Genomic DNA, 26192 nt, shown 5'->3' with positions numbered 1-26192 from the left:
TGGCAGTCTGTTCGACATTCTTAGGCCTGAGTAGGTGGGGGCAGGAGAGTCAGCCAGTATGAGGCTCAAATCTCTGACTGAGCCATGATTGGATTTATATCCCGCCCTCCGCTCCGAAGAGTCTCAGAGCGGCTCACAATCGCCTTTACCTTCCTCCCCCACAATAGACACCCTGTGAGGTGGGTGGGGCTGGAGAGGGCTCTCACAGCAGCTGCCCTTTCAAGGACAACCTCTGCCAGAGCTATGGCTGACCCAAGGCCATGCTAGCAGGTGCAAGTGGAGGAGTGGGGAATCAAACCCGGTTCTCCCAGCTAAGAGTCTGCACACTTAACCACTACACCAAACTGGCTCTCTTGATGGGCCAGTTATTTGTTTTGTGCAGGTATTAGTCAATGGTCACACTTGATTTGGCCACCGCAAGAGAATTTTGATCTATGATGCATACTTGGCAGTTGATTCTGCTTTGTTTGCCTCCAGCACTCCACATTAAAGAGACAAGATTCAGTGAATGGATTAATCGGGTTTTATTGATGGCTAGTCTGCAAGTGCAGCTCATTCAGGTTAATTCCTCTATTGAGGGTAGGCCATATGGCTAGCAGTGTCGACAGTACCATCCTGGCCATGCTTTGTTCTTACAACCAGCACACCAAACTTGTACACTGAGAGGGGTCAGGCTTTGTGCTTATCCTCCCATGCTGGCTGGCCTTGAGGCTAAATGCAACTTAGCCCCAAGTCCCTTTGCCAATTCCCTCTAATTAACTGAGCATGAGAAATTGCCTTAGCTTAATTTATGTTCATCACTGAATGCTTCAGGGTATTTGACAATTTACTTTCCACACTTGGCCAAAACCTCACACTATTGTTGGCATTGGAGGAAGTCAGTCTAGCTTAACGCTCCTTGACCTTCTTGCTAGGGTGCCAGCCTCCAGATAGGGCCTGGAGATCTCCCACAATTACAACATCTCCATACTAGAGATCAGTTCCCCTGGAGGAAATGGCAGTTTTGGAGGGAACACTTTATAGCATTATACCCCACTGAGCGCCATCTCTGCCCTCCCTTCCTCCACCCACAAATCTGCAAGAATTTCTCAATCTAGAGTTGGCAACCTTACTTCCTACTGACAGTAAAGTCACACTGGCTTTACATGTAGTAAAGATCAGTTAAGAATATGTCACATCCTTCTATGGTTAAATGACACCTTCCTTCCTGTAGATGTTGCAATGAAAGTTGGATGCCCAATTGGGGAATGTATCCTTCCTTCCTTACCATGAAAGTGCCAGACCAGGGATCATAGCCTAACCATAGAAAAGGTCCTTATTCTCCAGTAAACTAAGTAATAGTCCTAAAGTCTGACTCAAATTACTCTCACCAAGATGCAACTTGATGGTGTTGACTAAGCCACATGTGCCAGATAGGAAAAACAGCTGACTCCATCTCCTTTCTTGCCTTTCAAACCATTGCAGGCCTAAGGAGAAGCCTCTAAAATAAAAGGGAGGACAGCCTCTAGACAGTTCACCTCAATGTGTGCTTGGATTTAGTCAGTTGCTGTCCAGAAACAACTATAATAGCAATATACATCTAAGCAAAAATGTGCCAACGCACTTCTAAATCCAAAGAAACATGCCAAACTGCATGAACAATACAAATATTCACATTTATTATTTTATGCATTCTGTTCATAGAGCTCCAAAAAATATGAAAGATTATTTAAGTATCTGTTACAGTAAAAGTGCAATACTGAGAGGAGACTTAAGGATAAAATGCTACCCAAACCAATTTGCAACACATGACTGCTTGCTTGCATGCATCTATGAGATTCAACAGAACAGGCAAATTGTATATAGAGAGAATGGGCAACTAGCGAGTTGGAAAGAAAGAGCAAGTTGCTGGGGCACCTGACAATTTAGAGAAATGCCAATGCAATGATGGATTTTTGGGGTGAGGTCAACTAGTAATAGAGCCCCGTGGCGCAGAGTGGTAAAGCTGCAGTACTGCAGTCCAAGCCCTCTGCTCACGACCTGAGTTCGATCCCGGCAGAAGCTGGTTTCAGGTAGCTGGCTCAGGTTGACTCAGTCTTCCATCCTTCTGAGGTCGGTAAAATGAGTACCAAGCTTGCTGGTGGGAAAGCGTAGATGACTGGGGAAGGCAATGACAAACCGCCCCATAAAAAAGTCTGCTGTGAAACATCATGATGCAATGTCATCCCAGAGTCGGAAATGACTGGTGCTTGCACAGGGGACTGCCTTTACCTTTTTTACAACTAGTGATGCCCACAGAATCAAAAAGCTAGCAATGTGCCAGAAAGCCTTCAAGTCTTGCTCCCAGCAAAAGTAAAAGACATATATAAGCTTTGATTCATAATGATGACTGGAGAAAAAGTATGATTTAGTTACAAAAAAATCAGTATGGAAAGGTTTGGTGAAAATGAATGGTTTCCAGTGAGGAAAAAACTGCTTATTACCAATCAGAAGAAATTCCTAGAAACTAGACCTGTTCAGAATAGCTATTACTTTCTTGAGGCTGCAAAGAAACAGCTACTATAACTATTCTTGATAAAATACAAGATTAGTACAGGTGTTCAACATATAGTGGAGCAGAATGTATATCTAACACCAGAGTCCATTGAAGTTTGTTGCTGTATCATGGCAGCTCAGATTATGGCAATATTTTCCATCACTAATCTTGTGCCTTTTTACATAGGAGTAAATCTGACTAAATTCACTGGAATGAGTCCCAAGTAAGCACTCACAAGACTTCATCCTTAACCTTTTTCCAGGTCATCTCCTCCTTCTTCTCCAGTTTGGTGTAATGGTTAAGTGCATGGATTCTTATCTGGGAGAACCAAGTTTAATTCTCCACTCCTCCACACGCAACTGCTGGAGTGACCTTGTGTCAGTCATAACTCTTTCAGAGCTGTTCTGCTCAAGAGCAGTTCTCTCAGAGCTCTCTCAGCCCCAGCTACCTCACAGGGTGTCTGTTGTGGGGATGGGAAGGAGATTGTAAGTTGCTCTGAGACTTCAAGCGAAGGGTGGGGTATAAATCCAATTTCCTTAGAGTGTAAACCCTATATATACATGGTACTCCTACCTCACATACTTGGAAAGCATGTTATGTGTGATCCTCTCAATATGTACCATCACCATTTTATGTGAATAGGGCACCATGTGTGATGTTTCCAGCTTCATTACAGCGATGAGCAAAGCAGGGCTGTTGCAGGTATGTATCCGCATGTAACAAAGTTGGAAAATACGCATATTGCCTAGCTGTACAAAATGGTGACCGTGCATATTCAGAGTATCACACGTAGCATACTCTTCCAGTACATAAGGTATGAACACCAAAAATATAATGACCAAAAATCGCTAGCAGAAAGATCAAACAAAGAGTTTGTTGAAGCAAGAGTTACAATAGGCTTTGCCATTTTGCTCCTGAAAGATACCTTTGTGCAGTTGGGTAAGGCAAAAGGCACAAATAAAGTGCTCTGGATGAAACCTATGCCCCATGGCACTGACACAGCGCCCAACAATGGGCTTCCCACATCCATGGCACACTGTTCCCTGATGATGGTGAAAATGAAGCTCACAGTAGGGCCGCCCATCTAATTCAAAGAAGGCACCATTGGAGAAGCTGCAGAGACAGTCCTGAAAGAAAAGGAAGACAACATCAAGTCACTGGGCCCTAACTTGAATGTTGTTGGTTTTGCCTTCAAATCACAAGGTGATTTGTGACTGAAGGTGGCCCTGTAGGGTTTTCAAGGCAAGAGATGTTTGGAGGTGGTTTGCCATTGCCTGCCTCTGCATCATGACCTTGGTATGCCTTGGTTGTCTCCCATCCAAATACTAGCCAGGGTTGGCCCTGCTTAGCTTCTGAGATCTGACAAGACTGGGCTGTCCAGGGCAGGACCTTACTTATTAACCAGTAATTCAGTACACTGTGCTGGTTCCGGATGTCATCTTCATAAACATGGTCTCTGAGCTGCTGCTGCTGCTTGAAAGAGGAACTGGTTTTTGTAAATGGGATATAAAAATTAAGTTAAAAATCGTGTTTCAAAGCTCTGAATTTAAATTCCTAAAAATGAAACATCTTGAATTTTAAAGTGGGAATACACATCACAGTGTTGTGAGGATAAAATGGAGGAGGAGAGGATGATGCTGTAAGCTGCTTTGAGGCCCCTTTGAGGGAAAAAGCAGGGTATAAATACCTAAATATTGGCCGTTTTCGCACTCACGTTTTACTGGCGCCACGACCATCCTGACGCCGGCGAATCTGCATGAATTTCGCACCAGAAGCTCCGGCGCTCCCAGAAGCGCCGGCTACTTCCGTCGCTAAGCCAGCGCAAACGGAAATCGCAAAGATGCAGGAAAACGTTTGCGCTGGCTTAGCGACGGAAAGCGCCGGCGCTTCTGGGAGCGCCGGCGCTTCTGTTGCGAAATCCATGCAGATTCGCCGGCGTCAGGAGGGTCGTGGCGCCAGTAAAACGTGAGTGCGAAAACACCCATTGTTTCCAAATTTGATATGAAGCTACAAATCTAGCAGTTCAGATTGGATTGCTAAAATATTATACCCAATATGTGGCTTTTGAAATCCAGGATTTGAATTTCATAATTTGGTTTTTACAATCCAAACTTTGCAATTAAATTTTGTAAAATGTCAGCTTTGGCAGTTTGCAGTTTGGTAGCCTTCACATGAAAGCCTGCAATTTGGCATTAGTAGGCAAATGAAATTCCTCCACAGACCAGACAGCCTTTTTGGTTGCTGCCCTCTGCTTTGGAATAGTACTGGCAGAGGCCTTCACTTGGCTTGTAAAACTGAATTATTTAGGATTAGTATTAAAGTGGAGGAGAGAAGAAGGAAGGAAGATGCTTTGGGATATAAGCAGAAGGCAGGATATAAATGAAGTAAATGAATACATATTTCCCGATAAGTGAGACCTTTTTGACTATTTATTTGCTGCTGTTAAGGAGGTTTTTGGCTATGTTATTGACCTGATTATTTTATTACAGTTAGTTTTTGTTGTTTTGAATGTTGTTGCCCCACAAGGTCCAGCTGTGCGGGGGAAAGATGCAGGCCTAAAATATTTTGAATAAATAAAATATGAAGCCAATTGGAATTAAACATCCTAATTGTGTGCACAATCAAAGCCAAATTCAGCTCTCAGTGGAGTGTATCATTCCTGCTCATTCCCCCAACATCTTCAATAAAGTTTCATAACTCAAGTATGTTCTTTATCTAGCTATTTATTGTGATCTTCTAAGTACCATGGGCTATTTTGTATGCTTACCCCACATACAAAGCACTCAGGATGCCAGACAGCATTCAGTGCTGACAGATACTGATCCATCACTGGCCGGTCACAGCCTTTGCATTTGGGAGAGAAAAGAGTCAGGTAATCTCTCCGGCAATATGGCTTCCCATCCTTTTCATGAAAACCTATGGAGGCAAATATAGGAAGATTACTATGGAGTGAGGAGTTACCATGCAGACTTAAAAACATAACATCTTTCTATTTGGAGAACATGGAGGAAAGCTATCCTCTAATACTGGGAAACCTTCACACTGATTCAAAGAGTCATCTGTGTTTTCAGTACCAAAGCAAGATCCGTCACATCCAGACCTTTAGGAAAGCTGTTCATTGTTGCCTGTTTCAACTTCCCTGACAGCTTGTAAATTAAACATATCCTATGTATACACAATAAGTCTACAATGAGATGAAATTGGGGTGTGTCATAAGTGAAAATCAGAAAACACAAAGGTGTCCCAGTGCTGATTTCTTAATGCCTTATACAAAACCCAAACAACATCCAAATCAGATCTAACAAAGCCCGCCCTCCTAGGGTACTGACGAATCACCTGCTATTCCTACCTGCCTTGGACAGAAAAAAAAGGTTGGCAAATAGCTGGCAAATCACAATGAATGTCTGGCAGGGTGTGCTCTGCTTGGTTGGTCACTGGTTACGCAGGCCTGCTCAGAGGAATTATAATGGAATAACCTATATAGAGCCTTACTTCATAAGGTAAAAAAAAAAAAGACATTCTAATTAGATGCAATGCTTTTAGAGAAAGAACATTCCTCCATTCTGGTCAAGGTTAGACTAGGATTACACTACACTCATCATGTGAAGAGTGTTTCTGACTACTGAGATGCCTTCCCCAGAGAAAGCTGGAGAGGATTGTAGAAGTGCTGACACCAATGTTCCCTCTAAGCTGCCGAGTCTTGTGAGCAAAAATTCTACTTTGTGAGCTACTGGCGTTAAAGTTGTGAGCAACTGGCATTAAAATTGTGTGCTGCTGCATAAATTATTGCGCTATGGGGTCATTCTTCCTGAGCTAAGACGAAAATCTGTGAGCTGGAGGCTAAAAATCTGTGAGCTAGCTCACACTAACTCAGCTTAGAGGGAACACTGGCTGGCACCTTCTTGTCTGGTTTTGACCTATGCTTATCAATCCTTAACAGCTAATTGCCTTTGCATCGCCTACTCCCATTCCCTGCAGAAAATTAAAGGGCAACTAACATAAGTGTAGATGAACAATGAAAGGTTAGCCAGATCCAAGTATTAAAGAGATCCATTTTTCTTTGCCTGCTCTGCCCTACTGCCCAGAAGCCTTCACAATCATCAACAGTCAGAGTCTGGCTTTGACGGGGCCACTTTCACTTGAGGCATATAATATGTGGATCTCCCTCTTGCTTTGGCGCAGAGGAGGAGCATTGACCTGCTGCCTCCCGATTGATGCATCATGAAACGGCAAAGCAGACTGTGTGCCCTGATCAACTTGCGTTGATTGATTGTTCTGTACAGGACCAGGGAGTAATGTTCCCTTTTCCTCAGCTGCTTTATTTCCCTGGGGCTCTTTTCTTAGGGATTTAGAGTTCAATGAGCCATTGTGTTCAAGATCCCTTCATCTGATCTGCCTGTCACTTATTTCATGGAAACATGCTTCTCTTTGGACTCAAAACGTATTTTTCTTGACAGCTTCATTATTGCACAAATAGTGAGTTGATGTTCTAGCTAGGTATAATGTTTTCCCCCTAGCATCAAAATGTAGCTACTTCATACAGATTAAACTGTTCACACCACTGATCACCTAGCTGTGTTAATGCATATGATTCAAAGAGCAGTAATTTGGTACAGCCGGTATCACGTCATAGCAAGGTCACAGATTTGATGAACACTTGTGATGGCAATGCTTTTGAGATGTTTACTGCACAAGAGGGGAACAATCCATGATTGCGCAAAGCAATTTTTGTACCGGAACTTGGGATACAAGCCATCAAACCAGGGATTGAGAAAATACTACCAATGTACGCAAATTTCTGCAAGTTGTTTCTTCTAGCATGAAGCAACCAAGTGGAAAGTAATTATCAGGAGAAGCTGCCCCGATGACAAAGCGTAGTTGGCAAAAGGACCCAGTCCATTTAGAGTTTGGGAAGGAAGTGGATTCACCAGCAAAACTTTTTGTACTCCAATTATAATTAGCAGTTTGGGGACCTGAGCACACCACAAAGTGCTCAGAGATCCACTAAGGGCTCAATTACTGGAGGTTGGCTCCTGGGAACATATTAGTGCTAGTTTGTGATAAAAGTCCCACAGTGGGTTTGAATATGTTTACGCTCTTCTAATGGCTTTTCCCAAAGAAAGAAAATAATAGGACTCTGACCTGCCACTGAACTCCCAGGAGAGAAATACAAGATTTTCTTTTTAAAACACACACACAATGAACTGATGTTGAATTCCATAGGAAGAACAACCAGTGGCACCATAATGATTGCAAACACAAGCTCTGCAAGACTGGTCACATTAATAACATAAGACAAAGAGACCTTGGAATCACAGTAGAGAGCTCAATTAAAATGTCATTCCAGTGCACCACAACAGTGAAAAAGGCAAACTCTGTGCTGAGGGTTATTAGGAAAGGGATTGAAGATAAAACAGTCTATTTTACAACACCCGTGGTTTAGGTATATGGTGCAGCTTCATTTGGAAATACTGTGTGCAGTTCTGGCCACTGTATCTCATGATGGACATTGCAGAGCTGGAAAAAGTACAGAAGAGGGCATGATAGAGGTTTGTAAGGATTAACAAATTATAAACCAGTTTAGTGTAATTTGGTGTGGTGGTTAAGCACATGGACTCTTATCTGGGAGAACTGGGTTTGATTCCCCACTCCTCCACATGCAACTGCTGGAGTGACCTTGGGGTAGTCATAACTCTGTCAGAGCTGTTCTCTTATGAGCAGTTTCTGTCAGAGCTCTCTCAGCCCCACCTACCTCACAAGGTATCTGTTGTAGGGAGGGGAATGGAAAGGAGATTGTAAACTGCTCTGAGGGAAGGGCAGGGTATAAATCCAATCTCCTCCTCCTCTTCTTCTCCTAAAATTATGTACAGGGTAGACAGAATGGACAGAGAGAACATTTTTTCTCTCTCCCAAAATAGTTGAACACAAAGGCATCCAATGAAGTTGATGGGCACTACATTCAAGGTTGACAAAAGGAAATACATCTTCATTGGAGTGATCAATATTGGAATTGCTGCCATAGTAATGGACACAGACATAGATGGCTTTTAAAAAGGGATTAAACAGGTTCATGGAAGATAGATCAATAAATATCTACTAGCCATGGGGACGAAAGGGAATCTCCACATTCAGAGGCAGTAGACTTCTGCATGTCATTGCTATGAGGCAACATTGGAGAAGACCTTGTCCTATTGTTGGCCCTCCAGAGTAACTGACTGGCTACTGTGTAAGACAGGATGCCGGTCTAGATGGACCATGACTCTAACCCAGTAGGGCTCTTCTTACGTTCATGTATGGGGGAATTCTCAGTTCACATTTAGTACATTCCAATATATGAACATTCATGTGGAATAAGAAGCCCAGGAGATAATTATATGTCAGAGCTGGCTATTTGTTCTTCAATCATTCATCCTTTGATTTATCACCTAATGAAACATCTGTTTCATTTCTGAGATCCTTCCCCATTGTAAAGTCTCTGCATAAATTCATTTAGGAAGGAAGACCAATTATAGGAACAACAAGGAAACTGAAGAAAGGCACAGAATGGTTTTGCAAATATGTGGTGAGATTTCCTGGTATCTCTTAATATAAAATGCCATTTTTCTGTAGGACTCCACAGAAAACAACAGTGTTGATCCTTCAGATTTGTCATGAAGGAAGACTGCAGCTGAAAACAGAAGGTAATGTTAAGTAAGTAAGTAAAGGTTAAAAGAGCAAACTATGGATATGTATTGTGTATGCAGCCATGCAAAAGCCAAGGGAAGGGTCATGGATTTGTGGGGAGAGATGGGAAAAAAATAACAAACCATCATTCCCAAACATCTTTCCACAGTGGGCACAAAAGAAATGTTCTGGATGCCAGGTCTGATCCATGGCTGTAAGAACTTTCTGCAAAGAAAAGAAAAAAAGAAACTGAATTCCAGTACTGAAAAGCCATGTTGGTTAAAAAGGTAACAGGGGGGGAAGAGAAAGACAGAGGCAAACAGAGTGGATAATTTCCCAGCTGGCCTCAGCTCGGAATCAGAGAGAACCAATAGTCAGAATGCAAGATCAATATTACATACCTCTTGAATGGGTGCAGTACAATAAGCACAGCGAGGGGAGAAGAGGTGATGATAATCCTCCTGACAGTAGGCCTTGCTGTCCCGTTCAAAGAAGGGTTGGGCACCCATTTCTTTTCTACAGTGGGCACAGGTGAAGTGTTCTGGGTGCCATGTCTGTCCAAGTGCTGTGACCACCTAAAAACCAGCAAGTGCCATATAAAGTTCTTGTAGAAGGTACAGTGATGAGACGCATTTTCCTTTCCGGTGAAATGCTGGTCCAGGAAAAGAGATGTTTCCAGAGAGCTTTAATGAAATGTTTCCAGAGGGCTCAAAGAGCTGAGAAAGGAATGGACCTGTCTTGGTTGAGCTGAGTCAGCTAGGCTAAGGGGAAGAGCATGGGAATGAGCTGCTGGAGAGGTGTTTTTTTGCCTTTCTTAAACTGCTGGGGCGCATTAACTGAGGTTGCTGCATGAGAGGACAGTGCTTGTGGGTGAGTGGGTGCTTGCAGCCTACAGGAGAGTGGGTTCTATTTGGTTCTTTTGTTTATTTTATTTATTTATTTATTACTTTACATTTATATCCCGCCCTCTCCGCAAGCGGACTCAGGGCGGCTTACAATATCATAAAAACAATCAATTCCATAAAACATATAAAAACATAGTTCACTTATCAATTTAAAACTATTTGCGCTGTCTCAATCCAGTCTGGCGGTATTGGGTTCTGACTATGATCGCCAGCTTCTGTAGGATGTCCGGTGGCAGCCCATTTTCAGTCAACCAGAAAGGCCTGTCTAAACAGTTCGGTCTTACAGGCCCTGCGGAACGCCGACAAATCCCGCAGGGCCCTTATAGCTTCTGGGAGGGTGTTCCAAAGTTCTGGTGCTGCCACCGAGAAAGCCCTGGATCTTGTTACGCATAGCCTGGCTTCTTTTGGGCCAGGGGCAGACAGCAGATTTTTTGTCCCTGATCGCAGTGCTTGTTTGGCTTGTTGCTGATTGCTGATTGCTGCTGGAAGGTCTGGGACTGATTGTTGGCCCCGTCCTCCGGTGTTGCTGTTAAGAGGCAGGTGCTGTGAGCCTTTAAACTCTAAAGGCTCCTCCTCATCAGAAGTGTGAGCTAAATGGCAAGAGTCATAGGGCTCTCGGGCCTGGGGACTGGGCCTGACAATCTGGTAAGAGCCTAAGCTTCCAGGTTACATCAACACACAGGAAATTCTAGGGTGAAGAAAAACACTTGGAAAGTGGCAATGAATGCTCGAGGTAGGGAGTGTTCTATGTTTGTTTTCTTCCCTAAGGACAAGATGAACTTCATTTGTCAGAAGTGTAGGCTGATGGGCTCTTAGAAGAGAAGGTCTGGAGCCTGGAGGAAAGGATTACTACTCTTCATGTGATCATAAGAACATAAGAACATAAGAGAAGCCATGTTAGATCAGGCCAATGGCCCATCCAGTCCAACATTCTATGTCACACAGCGGCCAAATATATATATATATATATATATATATATATATATATATATATATATATATATATATATATATATACACACACACACACACACACACACACACTGTGGCTAATAGCCACTGATGGACCTCTGCTCCATATTTTTATCTAGGAAGAAGAAGATTTCATTGGCCCTGCATAGGGATGGGGAGACTCGTCAAAAGGACAGCAGAGAGGTTGACTGCTGAGCACTACAGCACAACTCCAAAGGTGGCACTCAGTGCCATCGGAGCTCAGGGATCAATTCCAGGCCTTTGCAGTGACAACGGAGACAGAAACACTGGCAGAGGAAGAACCACAAGGTCATAAGAGACCGTGAGGAGGGCATGGAAATATGAAGAAATGCCATCAGAAGGAAAAGGGAAATGCTAGCCATCTTTGACTCTCTGCTGAGGGGGACAGAACATCATGTGTCCAGACCTGACCTCCTAACCCAAGAGGTGTGTTGCATGCCACGGGCAAAAATTAAAGATATTGCAGATCAGATGTCAAAACAGATCAGACCTACAGATCATTACCCATTTGTGATGATCGATATGGGAATGAATGACACGGCCATGGACACCTCACACACATTAAGGCTGACTATGAAGTTCTTGAGAGGAAGCTGAAGGGAATGGGGCACAGGTAATATTCTCTTCTTCCTGTCAGAGGAATGTGATGGGAACAGAAGATAAAGTAGATAAACCACTGGCTGCTTTGGTGGCGCTGACAGGAGCAATTTGAATTTTGGAACCATGGGCTAGGTTTTCTGGAACACTACATTAGCATGTGATGGACTTCACCTATCAAGATCAGGGAAGGATGTGTTTGACAGGAACCTGGAGAGATTCATCAGGGGGGCTTTAAATTGACACCATAAGGGGAAGAAGAAGACTAACAGGTATTTCAAGGAAGGACAGCAAACAGCAGAGGCCCATCTGGGAAGCCCAGGTCAAATGACTTTATGATGTTTATAATGTTTTGGGATAATAAGACAAGAGAGAAAGTGTTCTCTCATTTGTTTTACAACTTAATAATGGCTCTTTGGTTCTTTCTGTGATTGAAAAATATGAAATGATTACATTACATATATTATACTTTTAAAAGTCTAGTAATAAAAAAAATCCCCTTAGCGCTATGTGACAGAAACAGCTGACTTCAGCACAGTAGGGTTTTTTTTTATTTACCCATGACATATCAATGATTATTAAGAACAACCCCAGTAGGCTGGAGAGCCACTAGAAAGGCCTGCCAGGATTCATGACCCATCACCTCTCACCTTTCCAGCAATAGGTTTGTGGCAGGAAGCACAACTGCCCTTTGGCACAGCTGCAACACCAAGGTCCTGGAGTCCCTGAGTCAGGCCTTCCAACATGCTGTCTAGGGTGTTAGTGGCATTCTGTTCCCCTGACGATGGCTCTGCAGGGCCTTCTATCCCATATGTAGTCTACAGAAACAGCAAAGGAGAACTTTTAGCAAACCGTCCCTTCTCCAAACCTTCTCTCTCTCTTACCTTTCTAGATCCCCCCCCATGTACCCAGTGGGAGAAAATGGTTACGCCAATAAAGGAACTTTGACTTTGCCATCCTGAAATGAGAGGCACATAAGTTGCCAGTAACCTGGAAAAAAAAGTCTTGTTAATTGGGGCTTAATGGAACGTTATTGTCCAGGTGCTATTTTTTACCTCCATGCCGTTAAAGCCTGCAGCTACCCTTTTCTATACAACAAGTCTTTACTAAAGAGTCACAGCAACCCTAGGTGTCCTTCAAGCTCCTCACAGTTATATTTAAAAAGATCCTCCATCTCTCTGGCCATTTAATCACCCATCTCATCTGTCCTTTGGAAGATGCTTATTTGACTCTCTGTAAACTTTCACAACACTCCCCCCACTCCATCACTTCTGTGCCTCTTTTATGTTATTTTCTATCCCTCAAAGAGTCTCCATCTTCTATATCTCTCAAGCCACTATCTGCTTCCTCAAAGCCCTCTTATTCTGCTATGGTATTCCTGGAAATCATGCACAGACAACTTCTCATTATGCATGGGTCGTAGCCAGGATTTGGAAGATTGGGGGGCATTTACATTTTTCAGGGGGCACTGATGCCCCCCAGCGCCCCACACAACCTTCCCTCTAGTTGTTCTCCCTCTCTGACACCCTCCACTCCCCCCTCCCCCCCAAGGAAGGGAGGGTGGCAATGAGAGTGACAGGCAGGAGAATGGGCAACAATCGGGGCTGGGAGAGATGGGAAGGAGGCGAGAAGGCAGCGATCAGGGCTGGGAGGGAGGGGAAGAGGCCAAGAGAAGCCGGATCGGGACTGGGAGGGAGGGGAAGGAGGCAGGGAGAAGGCGGTGATCGGGGCTTGGAAGGGAGGGAGGGAAACTGGGAAAGAGGCCAGGAGAAGCCGGCGATCCAGGCAGAAGCAGCCCCCCACCTCCCCGCCAGTTAAAGGGCCCAATGATCAGCTGTTTTGCGGGCCCTTTAACTAGCAGGGGGGCTGGGGCTGCTTCTGCCTCCAGCCCCACAGTGCTATTTTAATGACAGGGACGGGAGGGTGGTGGCGAGGGACAGGCAAGGAAGAGCTTCCCTTCCCTGCTGTGTTCCCCACCACCACCCTCCCTTCCTTCCCCACCATTAAAATAGTGTGCAGGGCTGGAGGCAGAAGCAGCCCCAGCCCCTGTGCTAGTTAAAGGGCCTGCAAAACAGCTGATGGGGGCTCTTTAACTTCAGCGGGAGGCTGGAACTGCTTCTGCCCTTGCCTGCCAAATGCTCACGGGGCCAGCGGCAGCCTCCAGAGGGCTGCTTGAAGCCTCCAGTCAGGGGGCCTCACCCAGAAGTCGGGTGCTGTGCCCCCACAGGCCCCCTCATAGCTACGGGCCTGTTGTGCTCTCCCATTTACTGTTCCTTCCTCAAACTACCATACCCTTCGGAGCAACTGCTGGGCCTGAGATCCTCATAAATTAGCTTGTTACTTTTATTAAGCCCACTCTTCCCCCTTCATTTTTCTCCTATTCTACTTAGAACACAAGACCACTGAACATGGGCCAATTGCTCCAATTTACAATATTAAATACATGAAATATGTAATATAACTACAAGAATTGCTCCTTCAGGAACAAGGAGGTGTTGGCATTTCATTAAAGTCTGAGAGTTGCTACTGTTCCTTCTACACAGGTCAGGAGGGCCATAATTCACCTTGGACTGCATTGTTCCCAAGCAAGCCAGCAGGTCATCCAGCTGCTGAGCTGCTGAGGTGGAAGAAGTTGAAGAGACCAGGGGCTGCGGAGTTGGCACCTTGCTGCAGACAAGACAAAATCATACTTGTAATGGAAGAGAAATACATAGTTCAGTTCTAACATCCTCTTTGCCAGGCACAAGCTCAAAGAGAGCCCCCAAACCCTGCTATTTATAAACTATTAGCAGCCTCAAAAGCTCACCTCTGAGTATTCTTGTAATAACTTCTCCATACCTCTATATATTTGGTAGTACATTAATGCAAAGCATCTGCTTCATGTAAGCCAGCTATATCACAACAATACTTATCCAACAATACTAAGCTGTGGTACCATTCAACATGACCAGGGACCCCTGAGTCAGTAACACATAGCACTTACCCATCATGCAGTAAAGACTTAACACTGCCCCAGTTACAGAGAACAGCTACATGACTTTTTGACCCAGCAACCACTAGATGGGTGGGAAGATCACGAGTCTAGCTACCCAGACAAAGGTCATCAGGGACTTTCTCAAATGTGGGGAAACAGAGATGTTCTTACATCTGTCACCTTGAGACAAGTTATTTCTGGATAATTGTCATAGTAGATTTCGGTAAATGTTTTGCATGTCCCTTGTGCGAATCTTGTGATTGTGATGACAAAATCTGAGACCAAAATCCTATAAAGACTGCTGGCTTGCAAGCTGAGCAATTCTCCCAGGACATGTGTCTTGTGTGGTTGCTTCCTACACTAAGCACTGATCCCTATCATCCCATATGGTACTATGATGTCACAGGATACACTGTAGATTGCTTCACAAACCCCATGGTGTGTGTGTGTGAGTGTTTTAATCATGGCGCTTCTTTATTATGTACAGTGGGTTTAATGCTAGTGTCAAACTGGTAACAGTTGAAAATACCTAGCAGACTTTATAAATGGGATCGTCTGACAAGGATCAAACAGACTTTCAACAACTCAGATTGTAACGAAGTTGTCTCACCACAACCACCCCTTCTTTAGCTATATTTATTTATCTGAAGTGAATTTAAGACCATTACCTGGCTAAATACTGGCATAAAATTGACATTGTGGATTAAACTGTGATCCCAACATTACTGCCAGTTAGTGGATACTTTGAGGTCCAGAACTAGGCTTCATGTTGAATTGCTGAGGGATCTTAGAAACAGTAGTAATTTCCAGCACGGGGTATCCCAGACTTGGAATATATATTTATTATTTTGAGAATATCCCATTAAAATTGCTAGTGTATTTCTTGTTCTGAAAAACCATCCCACATGTCAATCAATCTATCCATACGCACTTTGAAGAGACTAAAAAGGGCTGGCCATTTCCCATGATTTAGGGTATATTAATCAATAGATCTGAAATGAAAATAATCAAAATACAAATTTTTATCCCTATGGAAAATGAGAGACTTCCTTGCTGTTGTTGTTGATCAGTGGGGGGACCAAGAGATTCAGCTTCTAACAGGCTCCCCACCCCCAATCTACATTTCAATGTGCCAAAATGAATGTATTAGCTAATAAGAGGGTTGCCAGGTCCCATGGGGCTTACCAAGAGCAGGGAGTTTCATCTGAAGATCCAGTGATGTGCCCACGTGACTTCAAATGTGACCCAGAAGTGACATGGGGATGTCAGGGCAACACTCTGGTTTTTGGGCAAGCTCTACCACAGAGTCTTTGCCCAAAAAAACAGAGTGTTCCCCTGACACCCTCATGTCACTTCTGGATCACGTTGAAGTCATGTAGGCATGTTGCTAAAATGTTGAGTGTTCCTTCTTTGGGTGAGTAAGTCCCCCCCCCCCGCCACCAGCCTGCAGATTGGCAGTAGAAAGGTGAGGCCTGGCAGAGGAGGACACCCCCGTCCCCCGTCCCCACCAGGGTATCTGGGAACTCTAGCTAAAAATCAGACTACTAGAAAAGGGGGACATTTAATGAAGCAGTACATGTACTATGGTCATTCCAACCAGCCTTCTGTCCCTCTCTATCTATAGGTAAATTCTACAAATGTTCTTGGACACACCCCAAGCTAGAAGTGATCATCAGCCTATTCAGTATACTGAAAAGTGTGTGGGGGAGGGGTATCTAATTTTAACTTGGTCATGATCTGATTTCAAATGCGGTGACAGGATGAGCTAAATGTGCTATCTTTTTAACCTTCTTTTATATTCTTACATCAGCTGCAGATGTGACCTTTGCATGAACAACGCTGAAGTTGTTGTGTGGATTAACAACTAGAAGGACTTTAAGCATCTCATCTATCTGTTTCCCGTATTCAAGCCCATTCCAACAAAAAGCCATTATAACTATCAAGAATAAATATTTCTAAACTCTCAAAATGGTTGACTGTTTGCCTGAGGCAACAGTATTTCTATTCACAAGTTACACTGAATGAATATACAATCTATGTACAGTGTACATTTGTTTTTTCTTTATACGTATGTTGAGTAATTCTTATGGTACATTCAAGGGTTGTGCAACTGAAAGGACAATTAAAATTCCACATTAACCCTGATACTGGTCTCCAGTTTCATTTGTAAAATGAATGCAAGTTAGCTGTTTCTTAAAAAAAGGCGTACAAGTGTACATCCAAGCTTTACATCTACTCACTATATAACATGTGAACAGGGCAGTGTTACTTCTAAATCTCAACTGAAACAAAATGGAGTCAGCAACGGTATTTGTCTAATCTCACAAATGTTTTCTTAACTTGGCAAAAATAAACTAGTTGTAATCTAGGAGGCAATTTTGCAGTTGCCATTGGATGAAAATAAAACATCAAAGGAACTGAGAGGTGAGAAGTCAAATTTCCCTTTGGGATTGGAGGAATGATTGAGTTAAAACATTTGTTACAGGCATGTTCAGCTGGAGTTCTCCTATGGAACACAATCTATATGCATTTTAAGAAGTCATTGTGCTACATATTAATTGGGATATGTTATGTCTTGTGACTATTAATCACTCACCATATATAGTCACCTTAGGTTTAATTCTGAATATACTTCAACATGTTATTTGCTCAATGCAAAACTAGTTTTGTTTTCCCAGGTATGTCATTAAGAAAAGAACTTGTGATATGACATTCTCATACAAGTTGCAGTCATTTCCAATAATGAATTTTTGTGCGAGTATAACATGTTTTTATGGGGAGTTCATCTTATATTCAGGGTCATCTTCTTTTCAAGTAAACCACCAAACGGTCTGGCTGTTATCTGTGGAGAACTTCCCACAATATACAAGGAACAAGAGGGGACAGTGCAATGCGAAGGCAGCTGTGCCTTCTTGCTGTAGCATTTACCTGTAGATACTGTCCGCATCTTCATCATGTTGGTTGTTCAGTGCTGGTTGTACCTGGGGATGCACACACATAAAACAACTGTACAATGAGAACACTGTATCCTTACAAAAGCACTTGCACAGACACTGCTATCCAGGGATATATCTATATCTGAACAGTGGCAATGTGGATCAAAAAAATCCTCAAAAAACAACCATGTTCCGATAGGTGGGATATTTCTGCAAATCTGGGAGGAGCTCCCAAGTTTTCTGAAAAATCTAAAAACGGGTTGGGGAGAACGGGACAGGGATTTAAACATTCCAAACCTTTAAAAAAAAAAAAAGAACTTGCTGTATGACTGCAGCTGCCATTTTGGGAGATACCAAACAACCCCTAAGATATTTGGTGGGGTGGGCAGTGGAGACTGCTGGAACACAAAAAACAAAGGCAGCCAGGGACAGTGGATGCTGAGCATTGATAGTATTTGGGCTACCACCCCAACGGAAAATGTAATGGAAAATGTAAGCATTGCAGACTGCAGTAGATGACTGAGCAAAATTAATTTCCTGCAGGGGACAAGCTTCCTCTTGAGAAGCTTCAGCCTTTATCTGAAACATGTACTTCTTGCTGAGGAGGAAGTTTAAGGATGATACCTTTTTACTTTCTGGAGTAACCAGTTTCTTGTTTTGCTCGACGCGAGCCTGTGCCGCTGTTGATGCTAGTTTATCCTTGTTGTCACGTTCCAGAAGAAAGCAAACTTTCGGGGGGGTTGCATCGATTTCACTCAAACTCTCCGAGGTTAGTTCCAGTTCTGCCAACAAAGCATCTGAACAAAGCCAATACATATTTGTAAATTCTATCTGTTCACCTTTTGTTTTCTGCTTCTCCCATCTGACTACAAGTGATTTGGCAACAAAATTTCTGTGTTTTTCAGTAACTAATGTCTGCTATTTTAATGGTCTAGATCTGGACGAGCAAGGCTTTTGCAAGTCTAGGCTGCCACTGTCACGGCGGGGGGGGGGGGGGCAGAATTAGCAAAGACCCTGCAGGAAGAAAACTTCAGTTACCAAGCTATATACTGCAACAGGGCTCCCCAAATATTTTGAGCACGTGGGCACTCTTGGTTTCTGACACAGGGTGGCAGGCACAATTACAAAATGGCTGCTGTAGGAGGTGGAGACAACCACCAAATGTGAAGTCATATATAAATCTAATAGTACATCTTCAGTATTTCAGGCAGACACTCTGTTGAACAGCATGCCTTTTAATATGCACAGCCAATCAGAAGTCCTGCTAGGCAAAAGCCCCACTTAGCCCTGCCCACTCTCTAAAAGCACTTGGCAGGCATCAGGAAAGATGTCCACTGGCACCATATTAGAGACCCCTGCTCTACAAAATAAAAAAAAGCATCTAAGACCTTTGGGCCACAAGGATGCTGAACAAAGCCCAACTCACAGATCTCTTCCAGGTGGCCCCAGAGTCAGACTCTACCACTGCCACAATAAGCAGCTACACCCACATAATTTCATATACTGAGGTCAGTAGCTTTGGAAGAGTATAACTGCTTAGGATGGCACTAAACAGGGCTTTTTTCTGGGGGGGAAAGGTGCTGGGACTTTCAAAAGGGAAAAGGAGAAACACACACATTTAAAAACATTTTTTGAGAATTTTGTTTCCCCAAATAGGTTCCAGAACTCTGTTCACTGTGTTACCTCAGTAAAAAAGCCCTGGCACTTTATATCTGATCCCATCCTGAAGGCTAAGGACAGGCTGTTACATATGCTTCTGAAGACAGTTTAGTTGCAAGTTGTACTCTAAATAATATTTTTAAATAACAATTTAAGCTACAGGATAGGATAAAAGTTTAATGATTATAGTCTCTCTGCTTGACATTTTTCTTGCACTAACCAACATACAATTATTGTAAGAACATAAGAAAAGCCTTGCTGGATGAGACCAGCAGCCCATCTAGTCTAGCATCCTGTCTCACACAGTGGCCAACCAGTTACTCTGGCGGGCCAAGGCATAGAGGCCAAGAGATTGCAAGCCACAGGCTGCCACCTAGCATGAGTTTGGGGAGCTCAATGGTCTTGCTGCCTTCAAACAACCCCTCCCACTCAGGTGCACACTAGAGTTAAGCCCTGTGGTGAGGGGGGAGAAAGGGCACGCTGCACGGGCAGCAAAACTGGGGGCGGGGGGGGCCTGCCTGGGGCATCAGAACCCCTAGTGCCAGCCCTGCCGAGGAGTGACATCATGCTGCTCTAGGATTCAGTAGAAACTTTTTTTTCTGATTTGGCCTAGAAATATTGCCCCACTTTGCTTACTAGGCCTTCTGCTATAGCTGTTATGGCAGGAGGCTTCCCAGAAGCAATCCTTATTGCCTTCTAACACTCTGAGCAGTAGTGGAAGAAAAACAAAATAAAAACCAGCAACGTTGCTGATGCTGCTACATCACTTCCAAGTAAAATCTGGAAGCAAAACCTGGAGGTAACATAGGGTAGCTCTAGGAATTGCCAGAAATTCTATGGCTTTACATGGAAGTAATGCAGTGACACCAGCAACATCACATGCATGTCCCCTTGTCTCCATCTCCAGTCCTCCCTCAGGCTTGGCCTGCATCACACTATTGCTGCAATGGACTTTTTGCTTCATTTTCTTCACACACTCTCCAGCCCTACTGAGTGATGCAGGGTTTAGGGATTGCCAACAGGATGCCTTGCAAGAGACTTTGGGGGTGGAGCCAGGAGACATTGGGGATGGAGCTATAAGCAAAGTTGTGAAAGGCGCAATTGAACTCCAAAGGAAGTTCTGGCCATCACATTTAAGGGGACCTCATACCTTTTTAATGCCTTCCCTACATTAGGAAATAATGAAGGATAGGGGCACCTTCTTTTGGGGCTCATAAAATTGGACTCCCTGATCCAATCTTTTTGAAACTTGGAGAGCATTTTGAAGAGACTCATCAGATGGTACACTGGTACCTCTACCTCAAATAACCGGCCCTCCAGAGCCCCAGATACCCTGGGATTAATTCTCCATTATACCCTATGGTCCAGCAGACATTCCCCCCCCCCTCGGTTTCTGATGACCCTGAAGCTCCAGAGTGCCTCCAAACTGGGGCTCCTCTGCCCCCACCTGAGGATTGGCACCTCTACTCACAAGCTGCTGAACTTTCAAGTTTTTCACAGTAACACAGGGCAACCAAAGGTTCGAGTTTACCTTCACACTATGCAAATGACCTCTGCAAGGATTGTGCAACAAATGGAGGGTCTTCACAGCCATGTTGTTCTGCCTTTCCATTAGGGTTGCCAATCCCCAGGTGGGGGCAGGGGATCCCCCGGTTTGGAGAACCTCCCCCCGCTTCAGGGTCGTCAGAAAGCCGGGGGGCGGGGGGGAGGGAAATGTCTGCTGGGAACTCTGTTATTCCCTATGGAGATTTATTCCCATAGAAAATCATGGAGAATTGATCTGCAGGTATTCGGGGCTCTGGGGGGGGCTGTTTTTTGGGGTAGAGGCACCAAATTTTCAGTATAGCATCTACTGCCTCTCCCCAAAGTACCCCCCAAGTTTCAAAAAGATTGGACCAGGGGTCCAATTCTATGAGCACCAAAAAAAGGTGCCCCTATCCATTATTTCCTATGGAAGGAAGGAATTGAAAAGGTGTGCCGTCCCTTTTAATGTGATGGCCAGAACTCCCTTTGGAGTTCAATGATGCTTGCCACGGCCTTGATCTTGGCTCCACCCCTAATGTCTCCTGGCTCCACCCCCAAAGTCCCCAGAAATTTCTTGAATTGGACTTGGCAACCCTACTTCCCATTCCCCTTCAGCCTTAAAGACGCAGACACACCATCCAAAGAGGAAGGCTTTCTCAAGTAGAGACTGAAGCCTCCAGAGAATGAAAGGCACATGATGGCTGTGGGGGCGGGGCTTCCCCCCACCTGCCAGCTGACTGGGGGCGGGAAGGAGCCTGGGAAAGCAGGAGAACCCCCGCTGGGACCTGGGGATTGGCAAGAACTAAGCACTGATGCAACCCTTCCTTCCCTCCTTCTCATGATCTGCCTAATTTACAGAATCAGCATTGCTGTCAGAATCAACATAGCCACATCTAGAACATTCCAAGATTTTCTCTAAGAATTAAAAACCTTATTCTGTTTCCCCATCTAAAACTTGTTCCTATCCAGTTTGTACTAATTACTTCTAGGACCTACCAACCTATTTGAATAGTGTTCCCTTTTCTGCTCATTACCTTTTACTGCTTGTGTAAAGTACACCCTTTTAACCATCTATTAACAAATTTTCACTTGTGTTAATTATTTTCCATCTCTGCAATTCATTTTCTTGTGCTGTTTGTTTGTATCCATGCTAGTAACTGAAGCACAAGTGACCAAAATAAAGCTGCCAACTTTGTCCCGAGAAAGTCTGCATGTCTGACAAAAATTCAACACACAACTTTGCCGTTATAGGAGAAACTTGCTCTGGTTAAGTGCCAGTCTTTTGTGCAACTGTTAAAGGAACAACCCCTTTACAATAAAATACGTCGTATCTCTCCCGCTCACCCAGCAGCCTAACAAAACTGAGTACATCTGCTGCACTAAGATCTCCATCAGCTCTATGCTGTCACTTCTTGCTATTTTGCCATGGCTGGAAAGTTACTTACCTAACTCATCCATTGCCTACTGGTCACAGAAACTTCTCTCTAGGAGCTCCATGAGACAGTGGGATTCAGACTCAGTTGATGGTGGAACCAAAGGGGAAATGAGCAAAATGGTGAGTGGCTCTGTGGTTTAGGCAGACTTATTCAGTTCCTCTCTAGCTGTACTTCCTCTTTTTCAAGATTGAAGGTTTCTTTCCCTTAGCAAATCACATTTCAAGCTGCTCAAATGTATACAGATTGCTAAACAGGAAGAGATGGTGGCCTAGTCTTATCAGAAACATGCAGATCTCATGTCATCATTGTGCCATTTTTCTTGCAGCTGGGGCACCTATCCTGCTGTATCAAGTAGAGGAATTTTACTGACAGATGGCAGGGCATTCTCTGGATTCATGTAAGAGGGTGACTCACCTGGGAAGAAGTTAATCACTGGGATTACCCCTTGACAAAATGCAAGGGGGGGAGAAAACAGTTACATACTGGGATGCTTACTATCTCTCACGCGCACACTACTCAGGTGCATAGTGTGGAAATAGTGGACAGATTTCCCCCTTTGCTCCTTAACTTGGGAGACATCCAATGAAAGCGAGTGGCAACAGACTCAAGACAGACAAAGCGGAGTCCTCTGCATACTGCATATTTTATGCATAGAATTCACTGCCACAAGATGTAGAGGTCACCGCTGACTTTAAAATGTGATTGCACAAGGAAATCTACCGGCAACCTCCAGCCATTCTAATTATGCATAATGGAGAAATAGTGGATAGATTTTCCCTTCTTCTCCATAGAGGGGGAAAAAAAGATACCCATTGATGGAAGGCAGTGCCAAACAAGGAATATTGCCATGACATGTTCCTTGTAGACTTCCTGAAAGCAGCTGCCTGGCCACTGTGTTAAATGGGACTCTTGACTGGAGGGAACCTTGGACTGATCCAGCATAGCTCTTGTGTTCTTATATAGAGGTTGCTTGAAAAGTTGGCAGCCCAACTTGTTGGCAGCCAATTTAAGAAGATAGAGAAGAATTTGCTATATTTCCAGCTACTTTTTTTTTTGCTTCAAAAAAACACACTTGCACTATTTAAAGTGGCCACTGGGTGTCAGAGCAGCACTATGAGAGAGAGTGCTCAAGAACCAGAGCACTCAACTAAATAACCCTCTTGCTTGAATTCACCACATTGTTTGTATGTATAGCTGCCCGTAGTTCTGTATTTTTCTTTTTAAATTGTTAATAACATTATCATTTAGAAACATACACTACTGAACATGTATAACTTCAGTTCTGACAAGCAGCAATCTTGGTTGCATCCACATGGCAACAATTCTCCATGATGCTTTCATGGCCACTGTGAATGAAGAATAAAGGATCATCATGATCACAGTGAATTCCTGCCCCATTCAAGGCATTTTGCAGCATCACCTTTCCTGGTAATCCAGATGAAAAATGCCTTCACCTTTCCACTTATATCTTCACAACAAAAAAAGGCTAGAGACTTTAAAATGAAAGCTGTGAATTCAAAGCACCTAACAGAATTCAGCAATTGATCAATATAACATCATTATGCTGTAACACAATAACAATAACAATTAACAGTTGTTTTTTTAAACCCTTTGTGGTGGGGAAACTGGCAGTCATGAGACTGATAGAAGCCAAAAAATAGGGAATATCTCTAGTTTAAAGGATCAAGCAAGAGGTCATGTGAAAGACCTCAACCCTGGAGAGTTACTGCCAGTTAGGGTTGCCAATCCCCAGTTGAGGGCAGGGGATCCCCCTGTTTGGAGGTCCTCCCTCCACTTTCAGGGTTAACAAAACAGGGGAGAGGGAAATGTCTGCTAGGCATTCTGTTATACCCTATGGAGACTCAGTGTGTGGGTATCTGGGGCTTGGTGGGACTGTTTTTTGAGGTAGAGGCACCAAAATTTTAGCATAATATCTGGTGCCTCTCCTCAAAATACTCCCCAAGTTTCAAAAAGATTGGACCATGGGGTCCAATTCTATAAGCCCCCAAAGAATGTGACCCATCCTCCATTACTCCCTATGGAAGGAAGGCATTTAAAAGAAACAGTACCTTTAAGTGTGATGGCCAGAATGCCTTTTGGAGTTCAATCATGCTTGTCACACCCTTGCTCCTGGCTCCACCCCCAAAGTTCCCAGATATTGCTTGAGTCAGACCTGGCAACCCTAAAGGCCAGCTCAGGTAGACCTGACATTGATAGACCAAGGGTCTAATTCATTATAAGGTCGTTCCCTGTGTTCGTGTGTAATTATAATGAATCTGTCTTCAGTTCTGTAAATTCTTAAAAGCAAAATAGTCTTGTAACTCCTTACAAATGAACAGGTATATTCTTGCTGCACCAAACACAGTAACATTTTAAGTACAGTTATATGTAATATTAAAATATTCCTGTTGTTAACATAATTTTTTTCAATTAATGTTTCAGCATGTTTGGTTTACCATCTTTGTTATCAAACATGGGTTTTAGAAGATTAAGGTGAATGCCCAAAGGCCATAACTATGGCTACAGTTGTTAGCTGCCTGGTCTTAAATAACTCTCAGTATTTTCTTTCTTTCTTTTTCTTAATAACATGCTTTGTTAATTTGTACAAAGGAATTATTTGTAAATCACATGCATACCAATCACATATGGAAAGTGACAAAAGACCTTTTAATTCTTACTGAAACAGCTGCAAACTTGCTGGGTAATATACATTTCCAGTGTGAGAACATTTTTTAAAATCCATAATAAACAGCTGACTAAGACAAGTTCTCATGGATTGCTGCCTTGTCGTGGTGAGAGGGCTTACGCGGTTCAATGAGGCTGTGGGCTATGCAATGCAGGGTCACCCAAGATGGACAGGCCACAGCTGAGAACCCAGACTAAATGTGATCCACTGGAGAAGGAAATGGCAAACCACTCCAGTATCCTTGCCAAGAAAACCCCATGAACAGTAACAAAAGACTAAAGATATGGCGCTGGAAGATGGGTAACAGCGTTCAAGTAACCACAGAAAGAGTGAAGCGGCTGGGCCAAAGCCAAAAGGACGCTCAGCTATGGATGTGTCTGATGGTGAAAGAACAGTCCAATGCTGCAAAGAACAATACTGCATCGGAATGTAGAATGTAAGATCTATAAATCAAGGTAAGCTAGATGTGGTCAAACGAGATGGCGAGACTGAACATCGACATCTTGGGAATCAGTGGACTAAAATGGATGGGAATGGGTGAACTTTGCTCAGAATTTACATCTATTATTGTGGTCAAGAGTCCCATAGAAGAAATGGTGTGGCTAGCCTTTATAGTTAACAAGAGAGTAAGGAAGGCAGTAATGGGATACAATCTCAAAAATGACAGAATGATCTCGGTCTGTATTTAAGGCAAACCATTCAATATCACAGTAATCCAAGTCTATGCCCCAACCACTGATGCAGAAGAGGCTGAAGTAGACCAGTTCTATGAAGATCTACAACACTTTCTAGAATTAACACCAAAAAAAGATGTCGTCCTCATCATAGGGGACTGGAATGTCAAAGTAGGAAGTCAAAAGGTAACCGGAACAACTGACAAGTTTGGCCTTGGAGAACAAAATGAAGTCGGGCAAAGGCTAATAGAGTTTTCTCAAGAGAACGACCTGGCCATAGCGAACACCCTCTTCCAACAACCTAAAAGGCGACTCTACACATGGACATCACCTGATGGGCAACACAGAAATCAGATTGATTATATACTCTGCAAAGATGGAGAAGCTCCTTACAGTCAGCAAAAACAAGACCTGGAGCTGACCGGCTCAGATCATGAGCTACTCATCGCAAAATTCAGGCTTAAACTGAAGAAAACTGGGGAAGCCATTAGGCCATTCAGGTTTGACCTTGATCACATCCCTTATGAATATACAGTGGAGGTGAAGGATAGGTTTAAGGAACTAGAGTTGATAGACAGTGCCTGAAGAACTATGGACAGAAGGCAGCAATCAATACCATCCCAAAGAAAA

The 26192-nt window shown here is 43.6% G+C and overlaps 1 protein-coding gene across 1 annotated transcript; it reads right to left on the bottom strand.

Moving 5' to 3' along the window:
• Positions 1 to 1638: 1638 nt before the first annotated feature.
• Positions 1639 to 22429, bottom strand: LPXN (leupaxin). Its single transcript, XM_060261970.1, has 9 exons — positions 22212 to 22429; positions 18208 to 18380; positions 17576 to 17628; positions 14238 to 14340; positions 12324 to 12491; positions 9580 to 9753; positions 9322 to 9403; positions 5283 to 5431; positions 1639 to 3642 (listed from the first exon to the last, which is right to left on the bottom strand). The coding sequence occupies exons 1-9, from the start codon at positions 22222 to 22224 to the stop codon at positions 3376 to 3378; spliced, it is 1182 nt and encodes a 393-aa protein (XP_060117953.1). The 5' UTR covers positions 22225 to 22429; the 3' UTR covers positions 1639 to 3375.
• Positions 22430 to 26192: the final 3763 nt, after the last annotated feature.

This window comes from Heteronotia binoei, chromosome 21 (genome assembly GCF_032191835.1).
Source record: "Heteronotia binoei isolate CCM8104 ecotype False Entrance Well chromosome 21, APGP_CSIRO_Hbin_v1, whole genome shotgun sequence".
Classification (NCBI taxonomy): Eukaryota; Metazoa; Chordata; class Lepidosauria; order Squamata; family Gekkonidae; genus Heteronotia; species Heteronotia binoei.
Note: the sequence above shows the minus strand (reverse complement) of the source record. Positions and strands in the feature narration are given on the sequence as shown.

Excerpts from the sequence above, each read along its gene's own strand:
- LPXN (XM_060261970.1), bottom strand. Across the intron at positions 12,492-14,237 it reads TGGGAACAATGCAGTCCAAG|ACTACATATGGGATAGAAGG; the intron begins GTGAATTATGGC and ends CTGTTTCTGTAG. Across the intron at positions 5,432-9,321 it reads AAAGATGTTTGGGAATGATG|GTTTTCATGAAAAGGATGGG; the intron begins GTTTGTTATTTT and ends TTGCCTCCATAG.